This window comes from Thermobia domestica, chromosome 11 (assembly GCF_964235325.1).
Source record: "Thermobia domestica chromosome 11, izTheDome1.hap1.1, whole genome shotgun sequence".
NCBI classification, from domain to species: domain Eukaryota; kingdom Metazoa; phylum Arthropoda; class Insecta; order Zygentoma; family Lepismatidae; genus Thermobia; species Thermobia domestica.
Genome location: NC_137464.1, coordinates 54,535,195 through 54,547,896, shown reverse-complemented (window position 1 = coordinate 54,547,896; position 12,702 = coordinate 54,535,195). Strand labels below are relative to the sequence as shown.

Sequence of the window (12,702 nt, the reverse complement as noted above, 5' to 3'; positions counted from 1 at the left end):
AAAGAAAACTCATTCTTGAGATGCTTTATCGGTGGCAGAAAATCGCTTTTCGATGTCTTTTTTCATTTTTGCTTTATGTAAATAAGCATTGAAACTGGAGATACTAGTAAAGTTCAACCACTTCAGGTTTTGAAAGAGTGTTCTGGGTGTGGTATTATGCTTTCTTAGGAAGCTGAATCGATTGCGTAAGCCACTCCTCGGTATTTATTACGTTCTTGTTTTATAGTAAGCAACGTTGAAATGGTTTCTCTTTACTGCTGCCGGTTTGAATAGGGCAGAAATTGAACCTGTTCTTGGAGCCCTGAATCGAACCCCATATAAAACTTTCATCGTTCTTGTTCTGTGGAAACCAGTATTGAAACAGGAAAAAAATTGTAATTTTGAAGCACTTCCGCTTTTGGTAGAGTATTGTAGGTAGTCATGATATGTTGTTATAAATCGTTCGCAGAAAAATTTCTTACCTTTATTTGTTACAATTTCCCTTCTATGGCGATGTAGCTACGTTAAAGTAGAAAATGATTAATTTAACCACTTTTGGTTAGAACAGAGGGTTTACGGAAGAGATGGAACCTATTGTTGGAACCCTGAATCGAATGAAAAGAAAAACATTTCTCGATATCTTTTTCCGCTTTTGCTCTGATATCTATCTACAGGAAAACACAAGGACGGACGGATGTAGCCGTTCCATAAGAACTCCGACACTTATCTATAGCATAGTTGGAAGGTGTGTGTGTGTGTGTCAAACTGATTTATTTGTATTAAAAGTATTGAGAAGAAACATGGAGAGAATGAGCACAAAATTTGATACTAATTTAAACAATGACCGTCACACTAAAATATAAATTACTTTCGTATGGGCTATGGCGATTGCGAAAAATACATTTAGAATTTCGAGTACAAAGTTACCTTCCTATTTCAATGAGAAGAGATTATACTTGTATATTTTATTGTATTTTCGTGAGTTACCTAACTTTAGGTTTGTGACCTGGGAGCCACCAATCAGATTATATAAATGTTATAACATGGTAGCGTGAGTCACCTACACACCCGATAGATTCAGAAGTAAAGATATTTGTAAGCTATTTATCGCTGATGAGGCTCCGGGATTAAAACTAGCATGAGTTAAGTTCATCCCCTATGGCAGTTAGTATGTTAAATACTATTTTATCCAGTGAAAAATAAGAATTTCAGAGCTGACATTTTACTTTTTTTTACCTGTATATTGACGTTTTTTCATTAACCTACTAGGTTCGTTGTTTGGTCTTTACTCTATTAGAGGTTCCCGATGAAGCCTAAGGTAAATAGCTATGCAAAGAAAGTCAATACTACTTCTCATATGAATATGTACAATAAAATCAGTTTTTTAGTTACATATCTTTCAAATCTGTGCCTAGGTAGATTATTCCCCTAAAAGAAACTTATAGTTTTGATATTTCTGTTTTCCTTGCCTGTTTGAACGGAAATCAGAAGATACAGATATTTTCTTATGTTCTTTATTGTTCAGTTTCTTTTTGTGTGTTACTTTTTTTTCTACGCATCTTTTCGTTTTCTATCTTCTTTTATAACATTTTTGTTCACCTTTCCTTATGTATTTTCTCCTTTTCCTTTTTACTGGACTAAGTACTATAAATTACTCTTCTATCTGTCACATAGTCTCAAATCTGCCAGCACGTTTAGAAATGAAAATTCTATAGTGATCAAAGTTTCATATATTCATTGCTCAAATGAATTTAAGAAACAAAGATGTAATTTCGAGTTAACTTTATTAGGATGATTGCTGTTACAAAGAAAGTAAGGAGAAGCAGCTCTATTAACACTAAATATTAAAATTTATTCCGCATATAAATTCACAAGCCCATCTATCAGCATAATATATCAATGCTAATTTTATTGAGCTCCCTTCTGTTTTTAAAGAAAGAAAAAAAAAAACAATTTTTTAACCGATATTTACAACCTAATATTTTGATTTCTTGTCTTTTATATTGTATTTTCTAGCGTCATTTGGAAAGTTACCGTTTTGCAAATAACTTAGTTGCTAAGATACATTTTTTTCAGAGAGTGGCTTAAGAAAATTCTATAGCAACGAATCTTAAAGCAAATAGAAAAAAAATGAATGATGATAAACGAGTTACTGAATGAGAGACAAGGAAGAAGAAGTGTCAAATACATAACGTATAAACAACTTTTTTACATTCTGGATGATATTTATGTGGTACCTAGCTTTAATATCTAGAAAGCGTGTTTAGTAATGTAGTGCGGTAATACGAATTTTACAAAGAACTAAAAACAAGAATTGGAATGCTGAAATAGAATTTATAAGAACTAATAGTGTATGCAGTGTAGCATTGACAGTATAGTTAGTAACGAAGATGATCAAACTTTTTTTTTTGTTTGTTTGCCTCGCTTCAACGACCATTTTCTGAAGATACATAGATTATAGAAGATATGAATCAGATCTTAATTTGCAATCCGAAATACATAAGTTTCTACATAAATGAGAACTCATTCCTTTTTACAGAAGTGAAAACGAAAGAAATTAGATATAAGAAGTTAACTCTTTAATGTGCATGTTACCATATGGGTATAGTGTTTGGCAGTAGTAGAAGTGTTGTCCTTGATGTAGTTACCTCAGTGGCAATTTGTGCTCATTTGAACACATTATTATTTGAATTGAAGCTTGTGTCATTGATGCAGATTAATATAAAAATCCTTTAGACTATGAGCAGGTAAATCTATTTGTTTACAAAGTAGCATTAAAATTGTTCACTTTTATTATTATTATTATTATTATTATTATTATTATTATTATTATTATTATTATTATTATTATTATTATTATTATTATTATTATTATTATTTGATAGCGCATTAATAAACTATATCCTAAAGGAACCAAAGTGTTGATGTGCAGAAGAATAGCTAAAGATATTCAGATAACTGAAACTGCTATGACATATAGGGTAAGAAGTCTTTCTACAGATAGAATGCCTGATCTTGATCTCTGGTGGATATGGGCTTTATTCGTTTGTTGCAGAGTCGTCTAAACGTGGCTTAAGAACTCAATCATCCACAGTAAAATGTGTATCTGTGAAAGTTGGCGAGGCGAAGCTTGACCAGAGATTTCAGAATTCGCCACTTTGGCACTCGTGCTGAACCGAACTTGGGCTCAATAATTGAGCGTCAATTCGGGCACATGATGATTAATGAGCTCTATCCCGGATAAGTGCGATCCTCATTGAAGCTGGAGGTCTTGAATTTAAGTGAGCTCAAACCCTAGCGAGATTATTGAGCTTGATCCGAGTGAGAGTTAACCCAAACGAGAATTTTGAGACTGAGCACGATTTGAGGAACAATAAGTCCTTAATTACAAGCTATAACAAGATTAGTGAGCTCGATCCCGTATGATCTTGATTTCCATTGAAGAGTGTGAGCCTGAGCCCGAACAATCTCAATGCAAAATTACCATGTTTGCTGTACACTCCATCTCGTACATGTGTCGAGATTATAAAAATGTTGCATCTTTCCTTAAAATTGCTTATGATTTTGATTTCCATTGAAGAGTGTGAGCCTGAGCCCGAGCAATCTCAATGCAAAATTACCATGTTTGCTGTCCACTCCATCTCGTACATGTGTCGAGATTATAAAAGTGTTGTATCTTTCCTTAAAACTGCTTATGATCTTGATTTCCATTGAAGAGTGTGAGCCTGAGCCCGAGCAATCTCAATGCAAAATTACCATGTTTGCTGTCCACTTCACCATACATACCTCAGTGAAACAGAAGTCAACGAAAGGTTCGTTATTAGAGGAGGGATAAACCTACAATTTAAAGTGGAAATAGAACCACTTATATTTAATTTGGAATACAGTTAATCGCACCAAGAACCAAGATAAAGCTCAAAGTTACATTAACGTTTTTCAATAAATTTATAACAAGTCGATGGCAATTTTTTTGCTACGACTTCATCGCTGTTAAAATAAATCCTATGAAACATGAAAAATATGACTAATAGCAACGAAAATAATTATCGATGGTTTAATTGGTATTAATCATTACTATACTAAAATCACATATCCTACAAGCTGTAATTTAACAAGAAATATTACGATCTCAGGGAATGGTAACGTATAATGTTTATTTTTCATATCAGTTACTATTATTCTAATATCAACCACACTTCTGCTGAATACAGATTGCAAGTTAAATTAAATATTTTGATAAGGGATATAAATACCCAAGACATACTAACATCTTGGTCAGATGAATTTAAGTATTTTATTCTAATATCCTCGAATTGCTTCTGGACAAGGATTGGAGTTATTTTCGATTCTGGTTTGGCAATAACTGTAAATACCCAAAACATTTTAAACTCTGAAAGTTATTTTAATACTAGAGACTTTTTTTAAAAAAAAATATATATATAAACCAAATTTATGATAGATTTTAAGGATCTCCAGCTTTCAGTGTCATCATCATAGGTATTTTGCCTTTATTGGCAGGTCACTTGCCGCAGCTGAGAAGCTTCCACGCTCCACGGTTCTCCGCTAACTTCTTCGTCTTCCCGTATGATCTTTCTGTTTTTATATCATCCATTAATTGTAGTCTCCTTCACCCCCTCCTCTCTTTCCCGCCACTATACCCTCTAGGACGTCCCTCATGATACAATCTCTTCTTAGGCAATGTCCCAACCAGTTTCTCTTCCTCTTCCTAATAATATCTAAAAGTGTTCTTTTCTCACCCACCATTTCTAACACTCTCTCATTCGTTTTCCGCTGGACCCAACTAATTCTTTCCATTCTTCTCCACACCCACATTTCGAAGGCTTCCATTCGATTTTCATCACCTTTACGTAATGTTTACGTTTCCGCCCCATACAGTACAACACTCCGCACGAAGCATTTTATGAGTCTTTTTCTCAACTCTTTATTCAAGGTCCCACAAAACAGATTTTTCTTCCTCCTAAAGGCTTCTTTCGCCATTCCTATTCTTGCTTTTATTTCACGTTCGCACTTCATGTTATTACTAAGCACACTACCCAGATATCGAAAACTATTCAGTTATTCTATTTTCTCCTCTCCTATTTTTATATTTGACACAGACCCCTTCGTTCCAATCACCATGGCTTTTGTCTTTCTAACATTTATTTTCATCCCATATTCTTCAAAGCCCTTTCTCATTTTTTTCTAACATTTTATTGATTTTCTTTTCAGATTCTGCAACAAGCGCCATATCGTCTGCAAATCTTATGCATCTAATCATTTTACCTCCTACCGAAATGCCATCATCATCATGTAAACTCTTTTTTACTATCTCTTCTAGATAGACATTAACCCTTTCTGTAACCTCGGTTTTGGGAGTATTTTTTAGACTTTCAGTGAAGGAGCTACTGCATCGTCACTGTTTATCCTAGGATCATGGTTAATACCTCATTCTCTTTAGAATGGAACCGGCTTTCAAATGGTATCACTTGTATACTCATACCATATACCAGAAGAGGGAAAAATTATGTCAAAGGGAAAATTTTGGAGGGAATTTTTTCACACTTTGGGCCCCTTTGGAATGGCCCTGTGTGAACGTAGAGATCTAAGCAAAATCTGACAAATAGTACTTGGTGTACTGAATATGTGTGCCAAATTCCAAGTTTCTATCTTGAATAATAAGGGCGGGAGAAATTTTATCAAGAATTCCCACAATGCTTACCCTAAGATTATAATCCGCCAATTATTCTCTTCAGAATAGAACTGCCTTTCAGGTGGTACCATTCACGTATCTCTATCGTGTATCTAAGGCGAGAAAATCCCGAAAAAAAGGATTTTTGGGTCTAAATATCCCTTTTTTCAACTTTTAGCCCCCCTGGACCCCACTTTTTAACGCAGAGATCTGAAAAATCTGATACATACTACTAGGTGGGCTGAATGTTTATGCACAATTCCAATTTTCCAGGTGCAACAGTAAGCCCGCCAAAAAATATATACCGACAATGTCCCATATTCCCGTACACAGAGGGATATTTTGTAAACATTCTCTGAGACATCCCTAGTTATCCTAGGATTATGGTTTGCACATCATTCTCTTCAGAATAGAACTACCTTTCAGACGTTACCACTTGCATGTCTCAATCATGTATCTAAGGCGGGAAAATCCCGTGAAAGTGTTTTTTGTTAAAATATCCCTTTCTTCAACTTTTAGCCCCCCTGGACCCCCTGTTTTAACGCAGAGATCTGAAAAAATCTGATAAATACTACTCGGTGGACTGAATGTTTGTGCACAATTTCAATCTTCTAGGTGCAAAAATAAGCCCGCAAAAAATACCGAAAATGTCCAAAATTCCCCTATACAGAAGTACATTTTGATAAAAATTCCCTGACACTTCCCTAATTACCCTAGGATCATGTTTCGCCCATCATTCTCTTCAGAATAGAACTGCCTTTCAGGCGGTACGGTACCATTCACATGTTTCCATCATGTATCTTAGGCGGGAAAATCCCGAAGAAAGGGATTTTTGTACAAATATCCCTTTTTTCAACTTTTTGCCCCTCTGGATCCCCCCTGTTTTAAAGAAACGATTTCTTATTTCCTCGTTTTTCAACTTTTCAGTATTCAAAACTTTATTACCTACTTTTCTTCTGCCTACATTTTTTAGTTTAATATCTACTTCGGCCAGCACAAGATTATGATCACAGAAAATATCAGCCCCAGGAAGGGTCTTCGCGTTCTTTAAGCTATTCCGATACCTGTCCTGAATCATAACATAGTCTATCTGATACCTTCCGCCGTCTATTGCTGATTTCCATGTATATCTTCTTCTCTTGTGCTGATTGAACCAAGTGTTGCCAATTACTAGTGAATTCTGTCTACAGAAATTCACCAGTTCCTCTCCCCTTTCATTTCTTTCGCCTAAACCACATTTGCCTACGATACTACCTTTCTGTTTTTCTCCCACAACTGCATTGAAATCTTCAATTAGAGTTATGCATGCACCCTTTTCTCCCTATCTATAGTTTCTTCTATTTTCTCATAATTTTCCTCAACTTCTTCAGTTGCATGCGAAGTCGTCGGTGCATATGTCTGTACCACCACTAGATCCTTCGTTTTTACTTTAAGTCTTAACATCATAACTCTATCATCAATAAATTCTACTTTCACCACCTTCTCCTTTACGCGCTTTCCAAGAATTATTCCTACGCCATTATGATCACCCTTTTCATTACCTGAGTAAAACATTCTATATCCTTCGCTGTTCAATACCCCATTATCTTCCAATCTAACTTCACAAACGCGTACCAAATTTAAATTATTTGTTTCATTTCTTCTTTAAGATTGTCTAATTTTCCTCCCTGTAACATAGTACGTACGTTCCATGTCCCTATCCTAAACCTTTTGCTCTTCCCTGTCTTTCTTTCTCTGTCTGTCTTCCCTCCATTGTTACTTTCTCGTCCAATACTCCTTCCCAAGCCATTCCCCTCCCGGAGTTCCGAATGGGGGATATTTTACCTCTGAAACTACATTTTGACCTGCGAAAGACCATTGTTCATAAGTTCTCTTTTTGCTGCCAGCAAACTAGGGAAAATAGAGTGGTGGTTTTCCGTTGCCTTCCACCCCGCAGTATCCCAGCCGTTGAAGTCACTAACGCCTGGGACTAATGTCCAAGTTGCCGTACCAATCACTATGATTTCCGCCAACTTGTCTACTGGAGAACTGCTAGCTTCTCCCAGAACACTCTTCGTCTGGCTACTCCATTTAAACCAATTCGGTAGGGATGGCCCTTCTGGTAGTGAACTACCACCGACACAGCTCTCAAGCACATGTTATATCCATACAACACGTGCTAATGTTTACAATCATGAATAGAAGCAGAGGATACACATGAAGTTAAAAGGAAGACACGAAGCCAGCACGATGGAACCCGAGGAGGAACGAGTCACCCAGAAACTGCCTATAAAAGTGGATCTGAAGGGACCCAAGTATCAGTTGACCACTGATCGCTTAACTTACACCTTCTCCTGAGATCGCTCTGGACGAAGGAGTGTCCCTTGTCCAAATCCCTGGAGGCTGCCATGGGCTAAGGTGATTCATAACTACAACCTAAACCTCTGATGACTGCCATGAGCTAAGTAGGTCACCAAAATACCGTATCCTATAGTCGCTACAGACGCTCTGGAGGCTGCCATGAGCTAGAGGATTCCCGTGCGAAAGTATTTTCTTCCTTCACCATATTTGAGATAAAGAAATCATATATTCTCTTTGTACATACAAAGAAAGTTTCATAATAATTTATAAACGAAATTTGGTGAAGGGATACATTCCGGGCTATTATTGTCTCTACCGAAAATACATTTCAATATATAGCATTATTTTGTAATAACCTTTCAAAGCTGATATGATTCAAAGCTGATAATCAAGACATACTTAATAATAAAGGATTTTTTAAAAAGAATTTTGTGTGGAATGTGGTTGCACATCATATTATGTGGTAGACCTATATTATGTTGTAGATTTCAATTCTATGACCCACTATTTTACCTTTCGGGCTAAAGGAAAACGTTGGTTTTAGGGCACTGTCTCTTTTCAGCACAGAAGCTATATGAGACGTGAATCTAAAGTTTAAGATGCAGTCCAAACCCCCACAATACCTTCAAATTTCAAGACTCTTCCATTGGGAATCGAACCAGGAACCCCGTGCACCAAAGACACACACGTTAACAACTAGACCACCTCTGAGGAATCTAAAAGAATATGTGGCATGAATGGTGATAATGTAATGATTGGCGGAAAGACAATAATATCCTTGCCCTAAGCGAGATTCAAACTCATAACAGGCAGGTCTTACATTTGAAAACTAATATTATAGATCGTTCGATCATGATAGTCGGAGATTTGGTAAAAGACGTGATTGCAGGAAAAAGTGCTTTTAAACACGCAAATGATGCGTAACATTAAACATAATAGTTCTTAATTTAGGTAATGAGCCTTAGGTCAATAGTAAAATTTCAAAAAGCACCAGATTTAAGAGGTTTTAGTATGGATCGCAGGAACAGTCTGCTGCGATATTTTGTGCCAGTTACATTGACAATGGTGATGATGGCAACAATTCATGTTAAAACAGAGAATATAACACTGAAAGTCTAATAATAACGCTGCAGCATTTATGAAACAGCCGCTGGAGATTTAAATTATAGCCAATAATCAATACTAATTTACAGCCAAAAAAAAATGTAGTGGTTTTCATTTCTTTTTCGTTTTAATTTTTGAATCGCGGCTATTGATGATATACGGTCTTGAATTTTTAGAGAGAGATAATAAACGCACACTAGATTTATAAATTATGAGCATCATGGGTAATTATAAGACTTCTCATGGGATCAAACATATACGAAATTAAGCAGCATAAAAAAAAAAGTATCTGATTCTGGTAAATAGTTTCAGAATTTATGGCTTCCTGAAAGAAAACTAAAACAAGCAAATGTTGATTTAGAAATTTTCTTTATATGTTCATTAATAAAATTATCAAATTTTACATAACTTTATGATCTATTTAAAACTGGATATATACAATGTCATGCTCTACATCAACAGAATTTTGTATACTGAACGTATAATGTGATTTTCTAAAACTTATAATAAATACAATGACTTTCTTTTTCTTTTACTATGTGGCTTACTTGTCCGTGGCGGAAAGCTTCCTCTGGTGCGAGCGGTCTATAGTTAGACCCCAGGCTATGCGATTTCGTAATAATCGTGGTTTTTCTCGGGCTCATATCGTTTTCCCCCCTCATTATTATTATACTAATTTTTTATAACCATTTTCTTTTATTATTCATTTATCTCTTTTAATTTAAGTGACATAATCAAGAAACGTTAAATTATAATATTTCGTATGTGTTTACCTTTTGGTATCTAAGTATTTATGTATATACGTTGAAGAACATTTAATCATACCTTCAAAGGAATTCTTAATTAATTTCATATTTACGAATTATCCTCTCTTTATTAATAATCATTAAATGCTGCTCCTTTACTATTTCTCTCAAGAAATGCCGCATTCATAGGATTAATGCAGCACGATTATTCAAAATGTAAATACAAGCATCAAAATGATGTTAGTGCTTTGAGATCAATGACTATGTAGTACTAACTTTAGGTGAACACGTTACCGATGTTCAAAAATTATGTGAATGTATGAATGTTGTAGGAATTTACAGGAACTCAAACATTGACATTAGATAGTTATTACATACCTGGTCTATTCTACGTATTTTACCAATCTAGATAGCCCTTTAAATTCTTTTAGCCGTTGTTCGTCACAGAGATCCAAAGCAACGTAAAGTAATTCATGAAAGTATCATGAAAATACTTAATATAATTTCTTATCCTACTTCTCGTAAAGAAAGCCGACATTTTGTTTCTACATTGAATAGCAAATGGAAAATTAAACTTTTACTCTTTCCTTTAAATAAAAAAAGTAAAAAAAAAAAAAATAAAAAAAAACTGGCGCAGCAGTTTTCAGGGGAGAACGCCTACCAGCGAGCCTGTGACGTTCATGACTTTGAGGTAGTATGCGGTAGGAACACCGGTTTGCTTCGCCATTTATGCAGGCTTTTTGATTAGCGTTTGCTAGTTCTTTCTTTCAAGTAGCTCCACGGTTATCCTCACTATGCTGGGCGGACGTCGCAATGCCAGCACCATCTGTTGAGTAAAACCGATCATCCATTTTTCCTCTCTCCCAGATCGGCACTGGTTGACTTCGGTGATTTCAACAGAAGCGATATTCTCGTTTGCCTAGTGTATTGGCTTCACTCTTTACTTACCACAGTTAATTTCAGAATACTAATTCTCAGAATACAACAAATGAGCCTTTTGTTCACGTACTATTTTCGTACTGAATTCAACAGTCTTCAACCTACCTTTAGACACCTATATCACTGAAAGAATTTTCTGACTCTCATTGTGCAAAACGAAGCTGTAAATAGTATTATCATTATGTATACACTTTGTTAGTACTTTTTTTTGTATACTCTTGTTTGAATATTTATTTGTACTGTTGTTAAATATTTAAGTGAAGAACGGCCAACGTGCTGTATCTCGACGTGCTATTAAATTTATAACTATAACGCTCAAATTGTTAAAATTGCTACAAATATCAAGTCTTCATGTCTACAATACATTTATATTTTGAATGTTTATATGCATTTGTTCTATTATGCTCTATTCTTATTTCTTTTCTCTTTTTCTTCCAGCGTGGATGCCAGGGGTCGTGAGTTCGTGAATGCCGAGCGTTGGTCGGCGGAGAACGTTTTCGGGAATCGTGCGTATTTCATGCCCAATAAGAGACCAGCGGAATTGGTCATAGAGAAAATTCACGTAGACGATGCAGGTGTATATCGCTGCAGAGTAGATTTCAAGCATGCTCAAACTCGAAACAGCAAAGTGAACCTCACCGTTATAGGTAAGTGACGCCATTTGTTGTTAGTTTCAAATATTTGTAAAGTTCACAGTTGCATCGTGGTTAAAGGAATATTAAAAATTAGAATAAGAATAGTTTGAAAGATATAATAGAAGATATAATTCATTAATTTGTACTTGTTAATTGTAAATGAAGAACTGAGATTTGAGTGAAATCCACAAACACGAAATATACCCTAATGGTCACATACGTATGCATCCCTGGTCTTACACATATATGTACTGTAATTAAATAAAAAACAGTGCCTTGAGTTTGAACATGTGATATAAACAGTGACAAGGTGGGCAATAGTACAATTATTGACATTCTAAATTCGATTGTTGAGAAATTAAAGTTTCTAATATTAATATAAAAGAAAAGCAGGTGAAGATAATTTTCTATTTATTTTATATTGTGTTTCATATCAGATGAGGAATAGTTTATGATTTTAAACCAAAGGTGGCCTCTAAGCAAAGGCACATTGTCGAACGAAAAATGAATTTTTGTCGCTTGAAGCTAAGGGAAGATAATTTCACTAATACATTAATTCTTGTATACAACAGTTACATCAGGTATTTTTTTCTTTTAGTTTGTAGTGACAATACTTTGATGTTTATTGATGTGACTTCCCCATACGACCCGCCTCTACTTTAAACTTGAAGGAAAACTAAATTGTCAAACAAACTGAAATGAAAATAAGATATACTAGATTATTTATCTCATCCACACTCATAGACAGCACATTGGTTACTGCTTGCACTTTTGAAAGTAAGACGCTTGCCCCACAATAGTATTGTTTCCTTTTAATACGACCAAACATAAATAGCATATCAATTCAACTTTTTTTTTTTAAGTCAATTTATTTTCAAAATATTGTCATCTTAGAACAAGCTAAAAAATTTATTTCAAATGCGCAGAAAAGTGCTACATTATTCGTCAATGTCTCATCAATGAAATCATCAGTGCAAATGGATTTAGATATCAAATCTTTGTCAGAAAACACTAATAGCTACACTGTTGATTGTATCAGAATTTTTTAAATAATCAATTAATTATTGGTTCGTAATAGGCAATTAGTGTCTACATTGTGCATGTCATAAGTAATTACTATGTTTAACAATCATAATAAGTATTATTACTAACAGATTTTGTTAATAACTTTAAAAATAGAATCATGAATAAAAGGAGAAAATGAAACATTTATAAGAGTGATTTAATATATGTAAAACAAGGAACACTCGAAAAATAAATAAGAGAGAAA

At 34.8% G+C, this 12,702-nt stretch overlaps 1 protein-coding gene across 1 annotated transcript in view; it reads left to right on the top strand.

Moving 5' to 3' along the window:
* The window catches only part of side-VII (sidestep VII transmembrane protein), a gene marked incomplete in the record, with an annotated part of 1,416,899 nt that overhangs the window by 568,510 nt on the left and 835,687 nt on the right, over positions 1-12,702 (top strand). Inside the window, 1 exon segment of the mRNA XM_081730413.1 lies at positions 11,236-11,444. Within this exon segment, the coding sequence (XP_081586539.1) occupies positions 11,236-11,444 (209 nt within the window).